The 25,713-nt window shown below is 52.3% G+C and overlaps 1 protein-coding gene across 1 annotated transcript in view; it reads left to right on the forward strand.

Moving 5' to 3' along the window:
* Positions 1-25,713, forward strand: part of LOC144734606 (E3 ubiquitin-protein ligase TRIM9-like) — a 35,037-nt gene that overhangs the window by 2,264 nt on the left and 7,060 nt on the right. Inside the window, exons 2-5 of the mRNA XM_078616870.1 lie at positions 4,137-4,535; positions 16,699-16,794; positions 24,102-24,224; positions 25,099-25,209. Of these exons, the coding sequence (XP_078472996.1) occupies positions 4,137-4,535; positions 16,699-16,794; positions 24,102-24,224; positions 25,099-25,209 (729 nt within the window). The remainder of the gene's footprint in view (positions 1-4,136; positions 4,536-16,698; positions 16,795-24,101; positions 24,225-25,098; positions 25,210-25,713) is intronic.

Below are 25,713 nucleotides of genomic sequence, written 5' to 3' on the forward strand. Positions count from 1 at the left end.
GCAGCAGTCGTTGTTGCGGTAGAAGTCGATGTAGTCGCAGTCGGGAGTGACACTTGCTTGGTATGGTCAAGTCAATTGTTTTTCTTTACGTACTTTGAGTCGCCTTTTTTGGCACGAATCTGCCCACTCAAAGTGCCGTCACGTTAAAACTCAAGATACCATTCTAAACGATGATGGAAAATAAAATACCTTCACAAACTACCTACAGTTGTTTAACTTGCGGGTCATTTTTCTAATTTGGGTTACCCTGCCGGCGCGCAACGGTGATGAGATGTTAACTACCTCGCCTGGTGCGCAGGAGGTCGTGGGTTCAATCCCGACCCTGACGCCTGCTGCTGTATATTTTGAGTTTCCGTGTCTCTCTTTCTCATCATCATCACGGTGGCTAAGAGATGCTAACTACCTCGTCTGGTATACAAGAGGTCGAGGGTTCGATCCCGACCCTGACGCCTGCTGCTGTATATTTGGAGTTTGCATGGTCACTCTCCTCGTGGTCGCGTGGATTTTTTCTCCGGGTCCTCCGGTTTTCCCCTCCACATTTAGAATCAACGTGAATTGAGATGATTTAGATGATTTCGGTGCTATACATGTCCAAATGATGGGCCACTTTTTTGAGCTATCATTTGTGGCCAGGTCGCTTCTGCAAAATAAGTTAATGCCTCAGTGGGCTTTGCCTGGTAGGATGGAGATGGTTTAGATTATTTTGTACGAGTTTGATTTTTTTACCTTTCTTGTACTTTGCACTCCTATCGTGTTTTTGTATTGTGTGTTGTTGCAACGTTCTTACCCAACACTACTGGACATCTGTGAAAGGGAGCTTTATAGATCATCGGATTCCTCCAGGATAAATACAGATTCTGATTCTCTTGCGAGTGACAACATCACGGGATCTTTGACGCCAGCTGTGAAGCGGAGGGCCCATATCCTACGTTACGGTTAATGCACTCCGCGGCGTTAACCGGGGCGGCCCTGCCGGATTCGCACAGTGAACGTCTTAAAACAAACGGCGAACACGCTACCATTGTCAGCAACAGCAGCAGCAGCAGCGTCATAATCACAGGACCTCCCTTGTCAGTATCAAAATATAAGAATAGGTTTGACTCTTTCTGGCAATAAAACAGGCAGTGTTAAGATGTTAAAACACCAAACTAAAACCTTTTGCAAGGAATCATGTCTGCATTAATCACGTAAACCTGTGGTGAACAAAGGGTAAACGCTAATCTTATATTTTGATACTGGTACGTGATGTATGTAGCTGCTCATCCCCAGCTCTCAATGTCCTCATGGTGGCATTGACTTAGTGCTGTTCGCCTTTTGGCGTCCTCTGGTCCAACACTGTTTGAGACTCGGCTCTAAAGAAAGCTGTCTCTGGTGTGGACCAATCCGTTTCAAAGACGATGCATATACTACCAGAGCATTTATTTAGTTTGCATGTTCATCACAAGTATATGTGCTTAATGCAGACATGATTCCTTGCAAAAGGTTTCAGTTTAGTGTTTTATTTCCAGAAAGGATAAACCTATTCTTATAGTGCCATAATCGTTATCATCAGCCCGCAGCGACATTGTCATCGTTGGTAACATCAGCAGGAGTATCAGTGGAATCATCATTATTGAACATCCTTATCAGCAGCAGCAGTAGCAGCGTCTTAATCATCAGCAGCAACTGCATCAGAGTAATCAAAATCATAATGATTAGCAGCATCATTATACTAAGCAGCATCATCATTAATATAATCACCTGATTTAGATGTTGCAGTGCTTTCCAAAATAAATAGTATATGCTAAACATTACAATTCACGATATCTGTTCTAATATCCACCATTGATATATTACGTGTGTGCAATTATAAGGCCCAACATTGTTAACGCCATAGATTCATGAATGCTTAACCTCATGGCAGTACCCCGGGGTTCCATAGTAACCTGGCTCTCGCATCATGTGCGTGATGCAGTCACTTTTAGTCTGTTGATGGTCGGCGATGGGGCAATCGACTCGTCTCGACGAGCTGTGCACGATGCACTATTCAAAGTTTAATTGTTCGATAAAGGATTTTTTATGCGAATGTTTGGCGTTTTCACATCGCGGAGTGGCACCACCGATGTCGGATTGATTGGTACCCCAGTCGCGGAGTGAAGTACCACCCCTGAACAAGAAAATAGTGTCCCAGAAAATAAAATATTCAATTGCCTCGGCCACTTTGTATTATTTGGTACCCCGGGGTACCGCCATAAGGATCATCATGTACTCTAAACAGTCCTTGTATAAGTATTTGTGAAACAGCACAGTAATCACACATGCTATACAAAACAAGCGACTATACATCGCGTTTTTAATGCCATATATTGAGGCTTTCCCCAACCAATATAATGTACGCACAATTAGTGACTTTTGTGCTCGTTCGTCAAAATTAAATCGCTAGATTGTTCACATTTCCCTTGCTATTCAATACACCGGCTTGCTGAGCAACCAAATCAATTGGTATAATTTTCGCACGTGACAACTTGGTTTGAATGTCTCTGTCGGGTGATGGAGGGTATAGCTGGAAATTGGCGTTATACCCTACGGGGTTTCGCCCAAAATAAAGCCGAACTATGAATCAGATTGAATTTTAGCTGAACGAACCAACCACTGTTTATATATTCATAATAAACGTTTTTGGGTTAGATCGCGTTATTTATAAATGTGTGGCAACCCTCCACCACCCGACACGGCCAATCAGTAAAAAAGTGTCACGTTGACAAAAGACAAATAGTTCACTACTTTAGCCCACCGGTGTGTTGAAGAGTGAATCTACAACATTTACAATTTTTGAGTAGTACGACGTTTCGCTGGTAATTACATCCAGTATCATCGGGCAATTTGCCGGAACGGTGAAGCCCTCACTTGCTCCCGGTCTTAAATAGAGCAGCAGCAGGGTGACGTCATCATTGAACTCATTCATATATGTTGAACTTCTTTCGCACCGTACGTGCTAATCGGAGTTATGAGTGACGAGGTGGGTGACAACAAATAAAAAGATCCCCCGCATTGCCTGTTGGGGGAAATTCTAGATTTGAAGCTTTCGTGACTGCAAGGATTCATACTCTTAGGTTTTTCGGTAAAGTCACGTAGGTAAAAAATAAAATAAAAATTAATAAAAGTAATAATAGAAATAAAATAAAATAATAAATCACGACGTTTCGGAGGCAACACAAGTCTCCATCATCAGGTGGGACCGTCACAGCTAGATTTGCTGTATCAAGTGAATCTAGCTGTGACGGTCCCACCTGATGACGGAGACTTGTGTTGCCTCCGAAACCTCGTGATTTATTATTTTATTTATATTATTACTTTTATTAATTTAAATGTTATTTTTTACCTATGTTGGGGGAAAGTGCTGATAAACAAGGGCCCATTAGGCTGGCATGGCACACGAGTGTGTGGACAGATGATTAGCCCCACGCCCGGCCGCCTTTGTCTCTCTCTAGAGTGGTGGTATTTCCACACCGCGCCAGGCTACTCATTTGAGGCCAAGTTGACCTAGAGGAGGCCCAGGACCCGTTCAGATAATCGGCACCGGTGTTGGTGACCGTGAGCGGGAATCGAACCTGGGGGTCGCCGGGGGCCGGGGGGTGGGAGGAGGATTTGTAGCGCACCGCTCCCATGTCTCTATCTGTCTCGCTCCAGCAGCTGTGCGTGGCCAGAGTCGAAGTCGTTGCGCAACCTGTGAGCTGTCACTCTGTGGTTCTTTCGGTAAAGTCACGTGTAAAGATAAAATAATAAATTAAATACTAGCATACGACGTTTCGATTGCAACACAAGCAATCGTCACCAGGTATAAATGAAATAGAAACACAAATCTAGTATACTTTGAAATGTAATGTAATACAACAGAGAGTCGGATAAGATAACAGTCAACACCCTACCTGGTGGATTACGTTCTTCCTGAGAATGCTAAATTTGAGAGAGAGATCGAAACGTCGTATGTCATTATTTAATTTATTATTTTATCTTTATACGTGACTTTACCGAAAGAACCAAAGAGTCATTCCTGCAGTCACGAAAGCTCCAAATTAACTGTGAGCTGTCATTAACGATCCGCCCCCCCACCCCATCCGACCCCGCGGGTCCCCGCGTGCTTTTTTTGTGCCCAGGAGGTTCCGCCGTGCTCCGGCCTGGTGGCGTCGCGTCGCGAGTCGCTCGCCGGCCGCCTCTCGCCGGCCGTCTGGCAGCAGCAGCAGCAGCAGCGGCAGCGGCGGCAGCGGCGGCGGCGGCTTCACGAGGGGCTGCCGGATCGGCCGCAGTCCGTCGACCTGGCGGCACTGCGCTCTGGCAGCCCCGGCGGCGGTGGTGGCAGCGGCACCGTTGGAAGAGGAGGAAGAGGAGGAGGCATCGTGAGCGCGACCGTGAGCGCGTGCGACGAACACGAGCTGGAGCACCACAGCATGTTCTGCGTGACGTGCGCCCGCCCCGTGTGCTACCAGTGCCTGGAGGAGGGCAGCCATTCGCGACACACCGTGCGGGCTCTCGGGGCCATGTGGCTTCAGCACAAGGTGAGGGAGCGTCGCGCGGTGGGACTGGGGGGGGGGGCTGGCGGGGGGGGGGGGTAACGCGCCGTGCCCCCTGCCGGGACGTCGGTCGTCAAGACGCGGCTTTCCCGCACGACGTTCGGCACGATGTCCGACGTTTCGGGTGCGCGTGCCGGGGGAGATTCTTCAGAAAAGGTCGTCGTTTGCGCCGGTGCCGGAACGACGCGCGCGGGGGCGCAAACCACGGCGCGACGCCAGACGTCTGCGAGAAAGAGCTTCGCGGCTCATCGGATTCCTCCACCGCAAAGGAATATTCTGAGTGCGACGCATCGGAGAGAGGTCGACCTCCCTCACGCTGCGTCTCCACGGTCCTCTGACGCCCGAAGGCTCGGCGCGAGCGGATGGGTGCAGGGCAGGACGTGCACAGCTGTAGCAAGGGGGGTAGGGATCTGCTAGAGGGGGTGGGTGGGGGGGGTACAGAGAGGAGTCTTGTACAGACCTCGGACAAAAGCCTTTTGAATTGTGCGCCCAAGTCTGGCCCCGGCTGTGGTTAACCTGTTTCGATACAGCCACACAAACCCATCCGTCCATCACTTGAATTGTCCATAGGTGGTCTCCCGCTCATTGACCCATCCTCTCCCGTGCCTTTGAGTTGCGATTATTATTCTAATAATGCTCTCAATGCATGTATGTGTATAGAACTTCTTTCGCACCGTACATAGCCAAGCGCGCTAATCGGAGGTCCGGCGGAGGGAGGACAACAAACTGAACACAAAAAGCGGTTCTCAAGAAACGAGTTCGCAATCTGGATGATTTAAGAATGCAAAGCTCCAGTGGCTTCCTGATATCAGAAGAGCGTTCGAGACGGCCGCAGAAGCGCATCCGAAAGTGCGCGATGGCGGTGACGACCGTCTTTATTTGATGACTTAGCCAAAAGCCGCCACTGCTGCCGTGATGATGACCGAAGTTGACGTGGTTTATTGGTCCTGTGGTACCCAGATGTCGGTGCCAGTCAACTCCCGCTGCCACCCGGCCACGACATCCGGACGCAGGGCGGTCTCGGCAAATGGGTCACGCACAGAAATTGAAAACCCATCCCTTTAGAACTGCTTTGTTTTTGTGTGTGTCAGCCACTTGATGGGTTTCAGCATGGTCACAAATGACACACACACACAGACACATAACACAGTCAGGCTTGCTCAACGCTGCTGGTTTATTCCAGATGTTATTGGTGAGAGCACTCACTCTAGATCATGGCGCTCTGTCATCAGAAACATCGCAGCTGTTGTGGATGATGCGTTGCTCGTACGCACCTCCCGATTGGCACGGTTAGCTATTTACGGTGCTAAAGAAGTCCAACGTACACACGTGTGCAGGGGATGTCCGAACCATCCTCACGCACTCGCACCACGCAAGACACGCAATCTCCGCACTCCACACGGCACGCAACAATCACACGCACGGGAATGCACGAGACGGGGGGTCAAGGGTTAAGGGGCACTGACGTCACACGGACTCGACCCCGCGAGCCGGAGATGTGGATTGGGAACGAGGGTGGAGGTGGAGCCTTTAAAAGGGGCTGTGAGAGACGCGTGTCCGGGGTTGGTTTTAGGAACGAGCGTGGCTGCGGTTTGAAGAATAAAGAAGTGTCTAACCATTCTAGATTTGAAGCTTTCGTGACTGCAAGGATTCATACTTTTAGGCTTTTTCGGTAAAGTCACGTAGGTAAAAAATAAAAATGTAACTAATAGAAGTAATAATATAAATAATAAATCACGACGTTTCGGAGGCAACACAAGTCTCAAGATCTTGATGCAGTAATTTTAGCTGTGACGGTCCCACCTGAAGATCTTGATGCAGTAGCTGTGACGGTCCCACCTGAAGATCTTGATTCAGTAATTTTAGCTGTGACGGTCCCACCTGATGACGGAGACTTGTGTTGCCTCCGAAATGTCGTGATTTAATTTTTCTATTATTACTTCTATTAATTTTCTTTTTCTTTTTTACCTACGTGACTTTACCGAAAAAGTCTAAGAGTATGCCTAACCATTCTCCGACTCCTCTCCACGTAGATACAGAGGCAGCATTTGGGCGTGTGTGAGTTGGGCTGGGCCGGAAGAGCGACGGCACTTTGGGTGAGCGCATTGCGCTACGAACCCGGCGACCCGAGTTCGGTCCCCAACCGCGGCTGACATCGATGGCGAGTACCTGAACCTTTCCTAGACATCCCCAACGGCAACTCGGCCTAAACTGAGTTCTGTACCTGGCGCGCTGTGGAAATGCACGAGCAATGGGGGAGACAAAGGCGGCCGGGCGTGAGTCTGGCAACACCAGCCCTTCCTGTGTCCTTCCGGTCTTTATAGGGACGTGTCATTCAGACCCTGTCTTCTCGACAGACCTGTTTCTTCACCTGAGGACGGCTGCTTGCGTTGTGGCCGAAACGTCGTGAGAATTATTTTATCATGTTTTATTTTTATTATTTTATTACTTCCCTTCTACGTGACTTTACCGAAAGAACCAAGAAGATGAGGTGCCAACTAGCTTTGCCCCAAAAGTCTGTTGTAGGCGACCGGGATCTTTGTCTTTGGGCTGGAGGAGAGGGTCTCGCTCACCCCCCCCCCAAGTGGGTGTTGTACAGACCGTGGAGTTTTGGGGGTCACGGGGTCATCGAATCTCAGTGTGCACCCCCTGCGGCTCTTCGCGATTTGAATCGGCTTTGAAGGCAATGCGAGGAACACCTCTGCAATGAGGCGCACGCAGACAACGTTGACAGTCCCTCGGCGGCGATGAAGAACGGCGTTTGAAGGGATCTCAAAAAGCATTTGGACGCTGTCAACTTTCCACGCACCAATTTCATTTTTCCCGGTGGCGGCTCGCCATTTTCTTTCTGGAAAGATCATCAATCAAGATGCCCCCCCCCTACCCCACCAGCTCTTATTTCACTGCACGTCACCCGTCCCACGATCAAATCCATCTTCCATGGTTCGGGGTGGGTGGTGGTGGTTGGGGGGGAGTAAAACATAAACAAAAAATAAGACAAAGTACAATAACGCGTCGGGCGCAATCTCTGGCCAGCGGTGTCGCCCCGGCATTCAGATCGCAGTGCCACGCGGCCGCGCGGTGCCCCCTTTTCAATCTCCATCTCCCGATGCCCTCCCTCCTCCTCCCCTCCTCCTCATCCTCTCGCTCAGCTGCATGCTAACGCGCCATCTGCTTATCCACGGCTTAGCCCCTCCGCCGCACAACACAAAAGATCCTCCCCCCCCCCCCCGTGTAGCCTACGCAGGCTGTTCGTGCGAACGCTGTTTGGCGAGCGCCTCTGATTCCTCGAGTCTAAATAAAGATTTTGATTCCGAATGTCGGCCACTACGGGCCGGCGTAGCCATCCGCGTTGCTCCGGCCACCGTCTTCTCCCCAGGGCCAATGTTCGTTCACACGCCGCGCCGTGTACTCATTTAAGGCCGAGTCGACGTAGGGGAGGCCCAGATATTCGCCACCGACGTTGGCTGTTGAGTGGGGGTACGGTGTTGTGTGAGCACTGCGCTCACGCCTGCCCCACTGCTCCCCACCACTGCACACGCCCTTTGTGTGCAGAACGGAGACCCAGCAGCTCTGGGGGGGTGGGAGTCGAGGGGGTGGGATGGGATGCGAGAGTGGGCGGCCTCTTGTCTTGCCCGAGGCGCCCATCATTGACTCGGGGGCCCCAAGGGTTTGCCATTTATCGCCTTCGGCTTTTGTTGCGGCGGTGTGGGGGGGGGGGTAAAGCCACTGGCTTGCTTCGGCGATTATGATCATCAAATGCCAACAGATGTGCAAGGGAAAAAACCTCCTCCTCCCTGTGTGTACAAGGGGTAAGGGCGCAGCCCTGCAATCGCTCGCCTGCATCGCCGCTGGCGGATGGTCCTTCACTCGAGGGAGCGCTAGAGATCCGCTCTGCATGGTGTTTGGCCTACCCTTCCACACCGGCCAGGCGTCTCGGCGTAGGTGGTTTAGTGCCCGACACTTTACCCCACCGCCGCACTCAATCTGCCGATCGACAAATCAGTGGCAAACCAATTTACATTCCTGCCTCGACAGCGAGAGAGGTCGGTGGCGTTGGACGAATTAATAAAACTCGCCCCATCGTTTGAAAAGTGCTAAATAGCTCAGTGGGCCTTACCCGGTAAAATAGTTTATAGTTTAGTTTTTAACTACATAAATGTGAGCAGGCAAAACTTCTGCCTTCGTATTGTTTCCTTAGTATTCAGTATTCCCTCGTTATTCACGAACTTGCTGTCCACGATTTTGGCTATCTACGATTTGCATCCGGAATTCTACACGACTACTGCAGAGAGAGAGAAAGAAAGTGATGAGAGATAAAGTGATGAGATAAAGTGATGAGATAGCAGTAAGTTCATTTATAAACTATTGTTTAACACTTTAATATTAAATTGTAATTACTTTATGCTTATTATAATCAATGTTTTCTGTGTTATGACAATTTTCATATATTTAATCGCTTATTTACGTATTTATTTAAGGCAATTCATTAAAAAAGATAGGTTTTCATGGGCCAATATCATTATCCGCAGAATCTACTATTCACAAGCATCTCCGGAATAGATATCCCTCGCCAATAACGTCTCGTTTAGCCTCCACGTGTCCGTCTCTGCGCATCATAAATCACGGTGTTTCGTGCACAGCCCATGGGGCGTCCCCCATGGCCTTCTGGGAAGTGCGTCATTTCAGTCGCATCGACTCAATACGAGCAAAACCCCTGGGCGGGATTCGACGTTGCTAGACCTGGTTCACGGTGTGTGCTGTATCATCAAGCATCGAACTAGGACCCGTGTCTTAAAGAGACGCATAGCTGTCAACCTATACGGTTTACCCCGTATTCTTGTACAGCAGGGAAATTTAGTTTTCAGGTCCACACGTCGTACAGCCGTTTCAATACCAGCACATTTGTCTATTTTCTGGGTTCTTTCGGTAAAATCACGTAGAATGGAAATAATAAAATAATAAACATAAAACATAATAAAATAATTCTCACGACGTTTCGGCCACAACGCAAGCAGCCGTCCTCAGGTGAAGAACAGGTCTGTCGATAAGACAGAGTCTGAATGACACGTCCTGGGCTTGGAGCGTCTATTTAAGCTGGGAGGGAGGAGGAAGAGCGCCTTGACAAAATAATTTTCATATCAAGAGGAATTTTAGCATATTTATGTAATATTACACTATGTATTATTCTACCCACCCTACTGCACACCACATCGAAATTTGTCTATTTGTTTGTGTTTCTTCCCTTGTGATAGGACTTTGTAGGATGAACGTTGAGAATAATAAGGGGCCACGTGGGGTGACCAGTACGGTCCGAATTGGTCTGTAACAAGGTAGGGGGCACTGATAAGGGGTTGACAGCTATGGTAGAGGGTCCTTGCCCTGCAAACGTCCAGGCAATTCGCCGGTACCGCTATAAGCAAGCCGAGAACTCGCACCTCCCGATTCGCGCGGTTGGCTACGTACGGTTTGCGACAAGAGGCTCGGCGTACGTGTGCTTACCACTGGGGTGTCAGACAGACTTACAGATGTGCGTGTGCGGGACATTGTTAGCTTCTCTCTAACCGAGGGCGCGTGGGCCCCATTCGTTTCTGCCACGTGGGTGGAGGAGCGTTGGATGCGCGTCAGGATGACTCACTCGTTCTGGCATCAGTTGGTGGTGGGGGCGGTGGGTTGCCAGTGGGGGGGGCGGGGGGGGGGGCAGGGGGGGGGGGCGCCCAAGATCGAGCCAACAAGCAAAAGCGTAGGACCCCAAGTAGCTGGAGCGGACCTACGTTCATTATCAAATTAATAGCATTACGGTAATAATAATCGAGACACGTCAAACTTCTGCTTGAATTCAAATAATGATCATCTACGACAGGCCAGTTGACATAAAGAAGCAAGTTTATTATATCTGGTCTCTTACCTGCGTCTCCTCTGTCAGCTCACTGCGTCTGTCTCTTGCCTACACATCCCTCTCATTTCACTTCATGTCCGTCTCATCTGTACATCTCTTTAACGCGTAGGAGGCTTTCGCGACCAATATCATCCACAATACAGGTTTTTTTTTTGGGTAGGATCGCGTACTCAGTTTGTAAATGTTGTGGCCTGGCTCTCCAACACACCGGTGTGCGTTATAGCCCATCGGATTCCTCCAGTAAAAATAAATATGCCGATCTAAATTACAAGTTTTTTTGGGATAAATCGCGTAAATATATAAATGTGTCCTTAAACCCGCCACCACCCGACACAGCCAACTAGTAAAGGTTTGTCACGTAAACAGAACGTGGCCAATTAATTTACATGACAAACCTTACTAATTGTCTGTTGGTTGGTAACGGGTTTAACGACGCATTTACCTGAATCATGGATGTGCATCTCTTCTCTCTACATTGTTATCTCTTGTCTATAATACCCCCGCCCCCGCCCCCCCCGCCACCTCTCCAACATAACCACGGATGAGAAGAGATCCCGCCGTGAATACCGTACCGATAACACCGATAGCCCGACTCTTCACCCAGAGAGCTCCACATAACGGAGCATCGCCATCGACCGCCCTCGCCAGAATGCCCGACACGGCACCGCCCGCCCCGCCTGGCTGGCTGGCCCCCGTCCCGGCTGACCCAGTTCCACCGACGGGAAATCCATTCGCTCGATGAATCCGGTCCCGGAACCGGGTGGTGTCGGTGACGATTTACTCCCAGCCAGCCGACCTTGCCGCGAGGCTGGAGCTAAACTCGGGCACGCGTGTGCTGTGGTGTTACGCGCTGTTACTGGGTTGTTGTTTTTTTAATTGGCGGCTAACGGGCATGTCCCATATTTTACGCGAGGGATGCTCTCGCCGATAACGGCTTGGTGACCAACCCACAGCGGCATTTATTTAATGAGGCCCCGACTCTGAGCCGCAGTTGGCGAGATCACGCCATGGTGGCTAGGAGATGTTAGCTGCCTCGCCTGGTATACAGGAGGTCGTGGGTTCGATCCCGATCCTGACGCCTGCTGTATATTTGGAGTTTGCGTGTGTCTCTCTCTCTCTCATCATCATCACGGTGGCTAGGAGATGTTAGCTGCCTCGCATGGTATACAGGAGGCCGTGGGTTCGATCTTGACCCTGACGCCTGCTGTATATTTGGAGTTTGCGTGTCTCTCTCTCTCTCATCATCATCACGGTGGCTAGGAGATGTTAGCTGCCTCGCCTGGTATACAAGAGGTCGTGGGTTCGATCCCGATCCTGACGCCTGCTGCATATTTGGAGTTTGCGTGATGGTCGCGTGGATTTTTCTCCGAGTCCTCCGGTTTTTCCCACCACATTTAGAAACGTGCGTTTTGAGCAGTGGTTCTTAACTTTTACTGCAGCCTTGCACCCCTTTGGTTCTCAATCGTAAACAAATGTATCATGTAATTACGTACCCGTGATTTACCTCCTAAAAAAATCTGGCACGTCTCACACCCCCAGAAAGGGCATCTCGCATCCCCCAGGGGGTTCGTGCACTGAAGGTTAAGAACCACTGATTTTTTTTATGTTCTGCAGATGTAGATGCCACTGGTTCTTCACGTTCTGCAGATGTAGATGCCACTGGTTCTTCACGTTCTGCAGATGTAGATGCCACTGGTTCTTCATGTTTTGGCAGATGTAGATGCCACTGGTTCTTCATGTTCGGCAGATGTAGATGCCACTGGTTCTTCATGTTTTGGCAGATGTAGATGCCACTGGTTCTTCATGTTCTGCAGATGTAGATGTCACCACCACCATCTATTGCGCGGCGGTTGAACTTACGACTCTCGGTCCGAACAGGCCACTGGACATACAGACAGGTTTGTTCGTAAGTCGAATCTTCGTAAGTAGAGTGGTCCCTGTACTGGCAAAACCCAGCAGCGTTCATCTCGCGCAGAAGTTGATCCCAGCCTCGACAGACCTGTTTTTCACATGAGGACGGCTGCTTGCGTTGTGGCCGAAACGTCGTGAGAATGATTTTATTATGTTTTATTTTTATTCTTTTATGTCTTCCCTTCTACGTGACTTTACCGAAAGAACCAAGAAGATTGATCCCAGCAGTTGTGCACTGCGCACGCGACGACGTTCTGGCCCGTGTCCGCTAGGAAGCCATTTCCCTTGTTTTGCTGAGAATTAAGTTTGGAAGTAAGCATGAGAAACGCGACACTCGGTCTGTTACTGTGACACTTGAGGGGCTGGGTGGCCAAGCACCACGCCCGGCCGCCTTTGTTTCCCCAGCAGCAACGTTTACACATTTGCCACCAGCTAATCATTTGAGGCTGAGTCGACCTGGGGAAGGCGTAGGACCGGTTTCAGCCGATCGCTGTCGCTCGCGTTGGCGGCGATGGCCTTGAGCGGGAATCGAACTCGGGGTGACCGCGTTGGGGAGCGTCGTAGGGCGCGCCGACACGCGCACGCTGGTTCCGACATTCTCTCGATCGGGCCTCGTTTCGTGCGGAGTGGGTGGAGAGAAACTCCAGGGATGGGCCCGGGGTGTGTGTGGGGTGGGGGGACGATGCTGAATGCGCCTTGGACAATAGCAGAGGGACCGTTCGCACGGCCGTCCACCCAATGGTTTTCTCTCGCCCAGGAATGCATTCCCGAAATGAGCGCTTTGGAGAATCCACGTTGCTGCTGCCTGCCGCGGATGTCCATTGTGCGATGTGCACTGGGTCATCGTTTGGTGGGGTGGGGTGGGGGCGAGAGAGGTCGATGCGCCGAAAGCGGTCGTCTGGGCAGCTACCGCCTTTGTCTGGGGGTCGCTCGCTGCCCCCTCCCCCCTCCAGCCACTGCCACTCAGTGCAGAGCCGCCGTGATTGGTGGTGGTGGTGGTGTGGCAGACCCTTGGTGGTGGTGTGGCTGCCATCTTGGTGGTGGTGGTGTGGCAGACCGTTTGGTGGTGGTGGTGGTGGTGGTGTGGCAGCCTCCTTGGTGGTGGTGTGGCAACCTCCTTGGTGGTGGAGTGGCAGAACCCTTGGTGGTGGTGTGGCAGCCTCGTTGGTGGTGGTGTGGCAGCCTTCTTGGTGGTGGTGTGGTAGCCTCCTTGGTGGTGGTGTGGCAGCCCTCTTGGTGGTGGTTTGGCAGTCTCCTTGGTGGTGGTGTGGCAGCCTCCTTGGTGGTGGTGTGGCTGCCTTCTTGGTGGTGGTGTGGCAGCCTCGTTGGTGGTGGTGTGGCAGCCCTCTTGGTGGTGGTGGTGTGGCGTCCTCCTTGGTGGTGGTGGTGGTGTGGCGTCCTCCTTGGTGGTGGTGGTGGTGTGGCAGCCCTCTTGGTGGTGGTGGTGGTGTGGCGTCCTTCTTGGTGGTGCTGGTGTGGCATCCTCCTTGGTGGTGTGGCAGCCCTCTTGGTGGTGGTGTGGTAGCCTCCTTGGTGGTGGTGTGGCAGCCTTCTTGGTGGTGGTGTGGTAGCCTCCTTGGTGGTGGTGTGGCAGCCCTCTTGGTGGTGGTTTGGCAGTCTCCTTGGTGGTAGTGTGGCAGCCTCCTTGGTGGTGGTGTGGCTGCCTTCTTGGTGGTGGTGTGGCAGCCTCGTTAGTGGTGGTGTGGCAGCCCTCTTGGTGGTGGTGGTGTGGCGTCCTCCTTGGTGGTGGTGGTGGTGTGGCGTCCTCCTTGGTGGTGGTGATGGTGTGGCAGCCCTCTTGGTGGTGGTGGTGGTGGTGGTGGTGTGGCGTCCTTCTTGGTGGTGGTGGTGTGGCATCCTCCTTGGTGGTGTGGCAGCCCTCTTGGTGGTGGTGGTGTGGCCGCCCTCTTGGTGGTGGTGGTGGTGTGGCGTCCTCCTTGGCGGTGGTGTGGCAGCCCCCTTGGTGGAGGTGGTGGTGTGGCAACCTCGTCGATGGTGGTGGTGTGGCAGCCTCTCCTTGGCGGTGGTGGTGGTGTCGCAGCCTCGTTGGTGGTGGTGGTGTGGCAGGCTCTCCTTAGTGGTGGTGGTGTGGCAACCCCCTTGGTGGAGGTGGTGGTGTGGCATCCTCTTTGGTTCAGATTTCTCGCCGATGATGTAAGACTGCGTTATTATTCGGTGCCGATTTGAATGGCGAGTTTAAGGAATGCGCGCATCTGTGTGCGTGTGTGTGTGTGTGCGTGTGTGTGCGTGGGTGTGTGTGCGTGTGTGTGTGCGTGTGTGTGCGTGTGTGTGTGCGTGTGTGCGCGTGTGCGTGCGTGTGCATGTGTGTAAGTGTGTGTGCGTGTGTGTGTATGCGTGTGTGTGTGAATGTGTGTGTGTGTGCGTGTGTGCGTTGAACTTATTTCGCCACCGCACGTAGCCAACCTCGCTAAAGGGAGGTGCGGGGGAAGGACAACAAACTAAACGCACAAAGCAGTTCTAAAGAAATGAGTCTGTCAATCCGAATGATTTAAACAGTGCATAAAGCTCCAGTGGATTTTTAATATCAGAAGGAAGAGCGTTCCAGACGGCCGCAGCAGAAGCGCGTCTGAAAGCGGCGCGCGCGATGCGGTGACCGCCGTCTTTGTCCGATGGCTTAGCCAGAAGCTGTTTCTGCTGCTGCGAGGATGAGTGCGGACCCAACGGGCCGGATGCCGCCGCTGTTGCTGCTGCTACTGCTGTAAGTGTCGCGGTGTAGCGGTTACCGCTCTGGACTTGCAATCCAGAGGGCGCGGTGGTCGACACAACGGAACGGCGGTGGCGAGTTTCTGAAATCCACCCCCCCAACCTCCCTTCAAACCCTCACCTCCCACCCACAGCTAATCGATGTGCAAGTCGTCTGTGGTGGGGTAAAGTGTGGGTACCTCAACCTTCTCCAAGACATCTGGCCAGCTTGGAAGCTTGAGGCCAAATGACCCCTCCAGAGCTGCCCCCCCCCCTCGTGGGTGGACCCGTCCGGCAACTGAGCGTGTGAGCAAGCAACTGCAGGGCTGAGCCTCTACACAAAAAATGCAATAATCCGTCGATTCATCAATGAACCCTTTATGTTAAGCTCACGATGCACGCAACCCAACACGCGTCTTAGGTTGAGGCAAATGAGACGGTAACGGGGCGTTTTCCCACAGCCGTGGGAAAACGCTGCCTTAGGTGCTGAATCCTAAGAACCCTGCAGTGAATCAGCCTGGCTTAATAGGATGCGCTTTGGGGGTTTTGGCACTGAACCGTAAGAAGTCTAAAACGTGCGTCTGTCAGACTCAATGAGGCTCGAGTTTCAACACCGAACCCTGGCTGCTGCGTGTGATAACCAGGTCGCCTTAGCTGTTACAATAAAACAAAACAAGTTGAGTTGAGTTGAGCAAACAGTGGAGCCACTGCCGTCCGCACTGCGTTGACCTGCCGTCAGGAGGGTGGATCGGGAACAGCGATCGGAGGAGATGCTGGACTCGTCTCGTGCGCGGGACATTCCTCATTGGACGCCGCTCCTCCGTCCAATGAGGATTGAACGAGAGCTGTCAAACGAACATCTCTGCCGCCTCGACTGGGGCGACGCAAATACAACTGGAGAGACGAAACATTCAACAATGAACAAAAATGCAATTTTCTATTTCGAACGAGTGAGTAACGTCCGTGTGCCGACAACCTTCCCCCCCCCTCCCCCACGCCCTTTATTGCGGATTTCGAAAGCTAAGCAGGGGCGAGCCTGGTTGCTGCTTTCGATCGGCAACCGCTCGCTCATACACAAGGTGCTATTGGCTCCAGGGCGAGCTTTGTGTGCAGTCACAAAAACATTTTCTTGGGACCTGAAAATCGCGACGGCGAGACCTCGTGGAGGCGTTCATCCAGCAGTGGATTGATGATGATGATGATGACTCTTATTAAATGACTGTCATTCAATCCTAGATTTTAAGCTTTCGTGACTGCAAGGATTCATACTCTTAGTTCTTTCGGTAAAGTCACCTAGGTAAAAAAATGAAATTAAAATTAATAAAAATAAAACAATAAAATCACGACGTTTCGGAGGCAACACAAGTCTCCGTCATCAGGTGGGACCGTCACAGCCAGATTTGCTGCATCAAGTGACTTGTGTTGCCTCCGAAACGTCGTGATTTTATTGTTTTATTTTTTATTAATTTTTATTTCAATTTTTTACCTACATGGTGACTTTACCGAAAGAACTAAGAGTATGTCATTCAATCATTACTGTCGTAACCGCCATCATTATCCTCGTCATCCTCGTAGCGTCATCACCTTGATTATTTGTCACTGTGCCCCGCATCCTCCTCCCGCTTTGTCTTGCAGAGTCAGCTATCGCTCGCGCTGGCCGGCTTGGCGGACAGGGCCACGCAAGCCCACGCCTTCGTCCAGGGGCTCAAGGACGCGCTGCAGAGTGTGCAGGCGAGAGACGGCGCTACGCACACATCGCCTCGCCGTGCGCGGTCACTCCCACCGGCTTCTCGGCGTCGTTCGCAACAATGGAACAGTCGATGGTGGCGTTGTTGCAGAGAGCGCCGTTCGTGCGATTGCATCCCACATCGATAAAGCCGGTCACTTACACAGACGGCGCAAACACAAACACCCCAACCACCCCCCACTATAGTAGTAGGTTTTTACCCTTTAAACTGGTACAAAAACTGACACCTTTATACAAGGCATCATGTTTGCAATAACCACAACACAAGCAGTCAAAATGCAAACAAAAAGAAACAACTCTGATAATGATATGCACTGTCCTTGAAGTTGATTGGTCCACACCCGAGACAGCTTTTCTGAGAGCCTAGTCTCCATTGGTGTTGGACCAGATGACGCCAAAAGGCGTACAACTCAAAAACAGCGCACTATCAGAGTATTGAGAGCTCGGGGTAAGCATTTACACTATGAGACCTCCTTTACCAGTGGCAAAATATAGTGGTAGGTTTTTACCCTTACCTTAGCAAATAAAAAAAACGAAAAGATGAATTGCGTAAATAAATACACATCGCGAGAAAATGATCATCGTGTTTTAAACGTTATTCCGATTCGCCGATTGAAGAGCGGGGATTTTCGCCGCAGTGGCGTGCCGATGAGAACGCTCGACCTGCCACCCGAAGGTCGATTCGATCTCCTGGCGCGGCAGTCGAAACAACCGAACACGTTTCTGAAACCTTCCCCGCAAACGCCTCGGCCCACGCGGGCTCCTCGGCTGGCCGCGTTGGTCGCGTCGAGCCGGCCTGCTCGTTCACGCACCGCAAGCAACCACGTTCAGAGTTTCACCGCAGCTTCACATTTGCACAAATCGAGCGAACGGAGTGGGCGGGAGGGGGGGGGGCTGCTTGACGGATGAGCCGGATGGTCCCCCCACACCCCCCCGCCCCCCACACCCCCCCGCCCCCCACCACACGCCCACCACCCCCCCCACCACCGGTTTATTGGCGCAATTGGCCACCGCGCAGATGTCGAATTTTGTCGTAACAAGGCGCGGAGGCGCGTGACTCACCCACGGATATTTTCGGCAGATCCCCACGCGCGCGTACGGATTGTGTGAGTGTGGGGGGGGGGGGGCACGTTGGGGGGGGGGGGTTGTAGTGGGGGGGGGGGCTTGCGTGGGGGGGGGTAGGTGTGTGGGTGGCGGGCAGGCGGGCAAGGAATATATTTATCTTTTACGGTGGAACTGTAAAAAAAACAGGAGAGAGAGGAGGCTTTCGATCGGGAGCTGTAACCCGTGTGGGGGGGGAGCGAGGCGGCGGAGTGTAAATTGTGACCCCCCCCCCCGTGTCCGCTCGCCCGCCCAGCCCCCTCCCCACCGGGGGTGGTTTAAGCGCCGTCACGACAACAAAAATCTCCCGTCGGCTTGCGTCAGAGCCATCGCCTCGAACGTCGAGCGGGGCGGGCAGCGTTGGGAGCTGTTCTGACGTCATTCGACTGCTTCGTCGTGGACCATTTGTGTTGTTTGTGACGGCGGTAGACAGCGACCTTCAACGTCACTAGCAACAATAGAATACCTTTATTGTCATCATCAGCAGCTGCAGCCTTGCTCCATCCACTGCTGGGTGAAGGCGATTGATTGGAAGCTGTCAACGTCAGTAGCAACAATAGAATACCTTCATTGTCATCATCATCAGCAGCCTTGCTCCATCCACTGCTGGGTGAAGTTCATTGTATACGTTCATCATCATACCTTCGACGTCAAGTAGCAACAATAGAATGCCTTTACCAGCATCAGCAGCCTTGCCCTGTCTACTGCTGGATCAAGGCCCTGCCAAAGCCGCTCACGATCCTGCAACGCAATGATCCAGCCAGCCGCCGGCGGAGCGAGACGATGATTCCATCGCTCCGTCTCCGCGGTTTTTCACGTCCCATCGGACGCGTTCCACTCCTCGACTGGGCACTCCGTCGTTGTTGTTGCTGTTGTTGTTTTTCTTCTTCTTCTTCACCTGTCGGACATCGCCCCCCCCCTCTCCCCCACTGCGCCCAAGCACCACTCACCTCGCCCAACAGTTCGGACGATGTCGTTAACCCTCGCGTGCCTTCTCGCGCCCCTCTCCTCTGCCTCTCAACATCGTTCCAACCACGAGGTCGGGTCTGCACGTTTCTACGTACAGGCAGTCCCCGGGTTACGGAAGGGTTAGGTTCCCCGGAACAATCCGTAACCCGAGTTTTTCCGCGATGTTCGTAAACGGAACCAAACCCCCCCCCCCCCACCACCCCCCCAAATGAAGATAAAATCCCATTACCGAAAATAGTTGTGCCTCAATCTTGATTTGAAGCTTTCGTGACTGCAGGAATCCATACTCTTTGGTTCTTTCTGTAAAGTCACGTGGGTAGAAAATAGAATAAATCGCGACGTTTCGATCGCAACACAAGCGCCAATCATCAGGTGAGACAATCCAGCAGGGAAACTGATGAAACAGGTTGTGCCTCGCCCACCCGATTGCTGCTTCGTTTTCTCTCAATACTGGAAAAGAATCACGTAACGCTACGGAAAAAAAATGTCACCTTAATCCTGGTAAAGCTCAGGCTCGGTGTGTGAAGGCGGCGTTTTGGCGAAGCCGGTATTCATCCGCAACATCACCACGCTGCACCGCTCGTGCTCACGTAACTAACGCAAACCTTTCCGCGTGTTTAAATCTTTATATTTAAATGCGTTTTTAAAAGCACGATTTACGGGAGCGTTTCCGTAAAGTCGGGTTTCCGTAAGTCGAGCTCTTCCGCAACCCGGGGACTTACCGTACAACGATTTAGTCGTGGCCCCATGTTCTTACCCGCAACGAACATGATCTCTGAACCACGCGTCACTCATCGGTGGTCCATGCACACAAAGACAAAGGTCCCCCGTGTAGCCTGACCAGACTGTTAGAGCAAGTGCTGTTAGCAAGCACCTATGCAGGCCGGCACGGCACACGAGGTGGTGGGTGGCCAATAACCACGCCCGGCCACCTTTGTCTCCCCCCGTGGCGATGTTTTTACACACCGAACCAGGTACTCACTTGAGGCCGAGTCGACCTAGGGGAGGCCCAGGACCGGTTCGTTAACATTGTTTTGGCCTTTGGTTTTTTCGGTAAAGTCACGTAGGTAAAAAATTAAAATTAATAAAAGTAAAATAAAAATAAAATAAAATCACGACGTTTCGGAAGCAACACAAGCTTCCGTCTTCAGGTGGAACCGTCACAGCACGATAGCTGTATCAAGTGAGAGAAATTCCAAGAAACAGTATTTGTACCAGTATATATACAAATACTGTTTCTTGGAATTTCACCTACGTGACTTTACCAAAAAAACCTAAGAATATAAATCCTTGCAGTCACGAAAGCTTCAAATCTAGAATTGTTTTGGCCGCGAGCGGGAATCGAACTCGGGCCGACGGGGGTTCGTAGCGCGGCGTAGCGCGCTAATCGCTGCGCCACCGCTCCCCGTCCGTGGTTACCCACCACGCACCCCGTCCGGACGAGCGATTCGCAGCATCGGACCGTTGGATTTGCACTGCGCGTGCTCCCCATGCTGCTCATTCCAGCACTTGCTTTTGAGCTGGAGGAGGGGGGCATGACCTCGAAATGGGACTGCGCGTTCCTCGCTGCCCGCGGTTCATCTTGAACTCTTACCTCCCTCCCTCTCTCCCTCTCCCCCTAATCGACAGATGTTAAATCACCCCCGCCCACGCTCGCTCTACCCACTCAAAGATAAAGGTCCCCTCCGCTACCCTCCACTGCGTGTAGCCTCAACAGAGTGTTGGGGCAAGTGCTGTTGACGAGTAGCACCTAGGAAGGCCGGCACTGTGGCACACGAGGGGGCGGGTGGCCGTCACCACGCCCGGCCGCATTTGTCTCCCCCAGTGGCGATGATTTTACACGCGGCAAACCAGGTACTCATTTGAGGCTGAGTCGACCTAAGGGAGGACCGATTGGACCGGTTTAGAGATAATCGTCGCTGGTGTTGGCCGCGAGCGGGAAGCGATCTCGGTTCGCCGGGTTCGTAGCACTGCGCAGCGTGCTAACCGCTCCACCACCGCTCTCTGCTCACTCTCAAACAAACACGGGGCACAGGGGGCAGTAACCCCCCACCCCTCGCTGCCCCCCCAAAAAGTGTTTAGACAGCTGGCGTGTGTCATAGAGATATCGACAATTTTTGAGATATTTCGTCGAAGCAAATGAGCACATTTGTCTGTTACTTCCACAACATACGACTTGGGGAGGCCCTCATCCAGCAGTGGATCGAACACGGCTGTGAGAGCGTGGATGTAAACTTGCCCAAACGACCTTCCGTGAATTCTCGGCGCGTGAGTGAACGAATCTCTAATTTTGGACATATCTCACGTGATGTGATGATGGGGAAACGTAATTTATGCGCAAATCGCTTTTTCCCCCGGCAAGCAAACGAGTCACTTTGTATCACGGCGGGCACCATGCCCGCTCCTTCATGTTGCAGACGCATGGCGGTGGTTGGATAGCTGTGTCTGTCTGGCTGTGTCTGGCTGGGGGTGTCTGGCTGACTGTGTCTGGCTGGGGGTGTCTGGCTGACTGTCTCGCTGGCTGTGTCTGGCTGGCTGTGTCTGGCTGACTGTGTCTGGCTGGCTGTGTCTGGCTGGTGGTATCTGGTGGTATCTGTCTGGCTGTGTCTGGCTGGAGGTGTCTGGCTGGCTTTCTCTGGCTGGCTGTGTCTGGCTGGCTGTGTCTGGGCGGGTGGCTTAGTGGCTGGCTGGGGGTGTCTGTCTGACTGTGTCTGGCTGGCTGTGTCTGACTGGTGGTGTCTGGCTGGCTGTGTCTGGCTGGAGGTATCTGTCTGGCTGTGTCTGGCTGGTGGTGTCTCGCTGGATGTGTCTGACTGGTGGTGTCTCGCTGGATGTGTCTGGGCGGGTGGCTTAGTGGCTGGGGGTGTCTGGCTGACGGTCTCCGGCTAGCTGTGTCCGCCTGGCGGTGGCGCGGTGTGAATTTATGGCGCGTGTCTCCGCCACATCGACCGCGTGCTCGCGGGCTCATTTGTATTCCTGCGGCAAGTGCAGCCGACTCCAAGCCTGGCTCTGTCTGCGAGGAGAGCCGGCGGTGTGTGGGCCCCACCACCACCGCCCCCCCCCCCCCATCCAACCAACACGCCATGAAACTTTAGTCACCGCGCCAGGGAGGGGGCTTGCGAGGGGAGGTTTACTGGGTTAATTTCTTGTTCACTGTGCGAACCCAACGCTGTTGGCGTTACGATTAATTTGTTCGCCCTCCAGCTGCAAGCATGCGCGGTGCTCTGTTCGGCAGCTCTGGTGATGTCTGTTGCCGCTGCTGCTGCTGCCTTGATGCTGTGCCGATTAGCAACACTGGACCGGCCATCCGGAATTATATTCTTTCTCCCGGCGCGGAAGTTTAAATAATCGCGCACGTTTCTTAAATCTCCCCCACACCCCCCAGCTGTCTTAGTTCACCCGGCAGTAAGAATGGGATGCGTCACCATTGTGCGATTGGCACGTGGCGTGCGGTGGGGTGAAGTGTGGGCACCCCCGTCTCGTTCGAGGCGTTTGGCCACCGCGGAAGAAGTGGGTCGCCGTGGTGGCGAGATGTTAACTACCTCGCCTGGTACGCAGGAGGTCGTGGGCTCGATCCCGACTATGAAGCCTGCTGCTGCTGCTGTATATTTGGAGTTTGTGTGTGTCTCTCTCTCTCTCCCGTGGTCGCGTGGATTTCCCTCCGGGTCCTCCGGTTTTCCTCTCTACGTTTAGAAACGACATCACGCGTTCAGAGTGTTTGGCTGCTGTAAATTTCCGCGCGATAAGCCACTTCGTTGAGCTGTCGTTTGTGACCAGGTCGCTTCTGAAAAAGAGCTATACAGCTCAGTGGGGGCCTTACCTGGTACAATATAAAATAGTTAACGAAGTTTCGTCTTAGTTAATCCTCTCTCTCATTAGCTCCCTCTAGCGGGAAGGCCATTCTGCCAGCAGAGGTGTGAGCGAGCAGTTGCAGGGCTGCGCCTTTATCAGCTGGTTGCCAGTTGCGCTCTCGGTGTCAGCCTCATTCAGTTTTCAGTTTCATGTATTTGGTATAGCCCTGTGAGCCATTCGGCTCTTGAATCGGGTGCAACCACAACAAACAAAAAACTAAAAAACATGAACAAGAAAACATCTTAAAGTGAATTTCGATTTAAAGCTTTCGTGACTGCGGGGATACATCTTTTTGGTTCTTTCGGTAAAGTCACGTAGAAGGGAAATAATAAAATAATAAAAATAAAACATCATAAAATACTTTTATTATGTTTTAATAAAAATGTTTTATTATGTTTTCTTTTTTTCTTATTTCCCTTCTACGTGACTTTACCGAAAGAACCAAGGACATCTTAAAGTGACTCTGCGCACACAGAAAAATCCAGGAAAAAAACTGCAAAGTCTACCAGACGTCGAGTCCCCCAAGATCTCTCGCACGGGAACTGAGGCCCTGCCTCTTCTTCAGAGAACAGCCCGCAGAAGCAGGTATTGCAGAGCCACTCCTAAGATCCCTTGATGGGTTCGCGGCAGGCGGCAGCACAGCCCACGTGCTCCGCTGCAGAGTCATGTTCATCGGGAGACGCTCAAACTGATGTTTGATATTCTCACCGCTGGAATTTAGCCAAATGATGTGCTCCGAACCGAATTGAATGCGATGGGATTTTACGTGCGCAGTCATCGCTGATGTCGTCAAGGAGCGGAAACCACCAACGCGAACTCCGGTCAACCTCGCAGCAGCGGCTTTGGCTGGCCAATGAAGATACGCTTCTGCGGCCGTCTGGAACGCTCTTCCTTCTGATAGTCGGAATCCACTGGAGCTATGCACTGTTTAAATCATCCGGATTGACAAACTAATTTCTTTAGAACTGCTTTTTGTTTTTAGCTTGATGTCCTTCCCCCTCCCCCGCACCTCCGATTAGCACGGTTGGCTACGTACGGTGTGAAAGAAGTTCAACGTACATACATTCAAGACCGGGATGATACCATGAGTGTATTTTTTTGTTGTTGTTCACACGTGCTGTTAAATCGCTTTCGGATATTTATTGCACATAAGTGCTTCCTAAAGGCAAAATCCCTTATCCTTAGCAGCGGTTCTGTGATATCCTCTTCCACGGGCCGTTCTCTAACACGTGGTAGTGAAGCTCCTGCTTTGCGAGTGATCCTCAAATCGGCTCTTCGCCTCACCGGTTGACAGCGGCAACAATAACGACAGTACAGTAACAACAACAGCAACAACCTTAACTTGACGCTGCGCCGTGACCGTGTGCAGGAGAACAGCGTGGAGCTAGAGGCTTGCCTGGTGGCGCAGGTGGACGCGTTGATGGACGCGCTGCAGCACCGCAAGACCCAGTTGCTGGCGCGGGTGGCACAGGAGAGGGACCACCAGCTTCAGGTGGCACACAGGGAGCCGCGTCGCGCACAAACTCGACCCGTGACTCTTCGCTGAGACCAACGACTCGGCCTCGCCTAGACCCTGACCTCAGCACCAACCCAGAGCTCAACCCCGAACCACCGAACCCAGTCCAGACCCTGACCTCAACACCAACCTGATGTTGGCAGCCGTGATTATGGTGATGCAGCTGCTGGTAGTGATACTGGTGGTGATGATGCTGGTAGTGTTGATGGTGATGATGCTAACGATGACCAGAATATTGATCTTGTGTAGGCGGTAACGACTGTGGTGATGGTGCGAGCTGTATTAGTGATGATGACGACCTTGATGATGATTCTAGATTTGAAGCTTTCGTGACTGCAAGGATTCACATTCTTAGGTTTTTTCGGTAAAGTCACGTAGGTAAAAAAATAAAAGTAAAATAAAAATAAAATAAAAATCACGACGTTTCGGAGGCAACACAAGCTTCCGTCTTCAGGTGGAACCGTCACAGCACGATTGCTGTATCTCACTTGATACAGCAATCGTGACTTTACCGAAAAAACCTAAGAATATGTTGATGATGATGTTGTCGTGGTGGTGGTGGCAGCGGTTAGGGCACTGCGCTACTAACCTGGCGACTCGAGTTCGATTCCCAACCCCAGTGACAATTATTCGAACCAGTCATGGGCCTCTCCTAGGTCGTCTCAGCCCCAAAATGAGGACCTTGTGCCGTGTGTAACAATATCTCCACCGGGGAGACAAAGGCGGCCGGGCGAGGTGTTGGCCACCCACCCCTCGTGTGCCACAGCCCCGGCCTTCAGGGGCGCCGCTCGCTCGCGCCACTTGCCCTAACGGTCTGTTGAGGCTACACGGGTGATCTTTGTCTTTGTAGGCGGTGCACGACGAGGTTGTGCGCTACGACGCGAGGCTCCACAAGACCGTGGGGCTGCTCGAGTTCTGCCGGGAGGTGATGCACGAGGCCGACCCCAGCGGCTTCCTGCAGGTACCCGCACAGCAGCGGCAGCGTCATCTCCACCCAGTCAACGTTGGCCCAGCGTTGGCATGTGGTTTGAGCCGTGGGACCAATGTTGGGCCAATGTTGAGCCAACGTTGGAATGTGGTTGGAGCCATTGGACCAACGTTGGGCCCAACGTTGGAATGTGGTTGGAGCCGTGGGACCAGTGGTGGGCCAATATTGAGCCAACGTTGGAATGTGGTTGGAGCCATTGGACCAACGTTGGGCCCAACGTTGGAATGTGGTTGGAGCCATTGGACCAATGTTGGGCCAATGTTGAGCCAACGTTGGAATGTGGTTGGAGCCATTGGACCAACGTTGGGCCCAACGTTGGAATGTGGTTGGAGCCATTGGACCAATGTTGGGCCAATGTTGAGCCAACGTTGGAATGTGGTTGGAGCCGTGGGACCAGTGTTGGGCCAATGTTGAGCCAACGTTGGAATGTGGTTGGAGCCATTGGACCAACGTTGGGCCCAACGTTGGCATGTGGTT

Source organism: Lampetra planeri, chromosome 52 (assembly GCF_965212315.1).
Source record: "Lampetra planeri chromosome 52, kcLamPlan1.2.h2, whole genome shotgun sequence".
Classification (NCBI taxonomy): domain Eukaryota; kingdom Metazoa; phylum Chordata; class Hyperoartia; order Petromyzontiformes; family Petromyzontidae; genus Lampetra; species Lampetra planeri.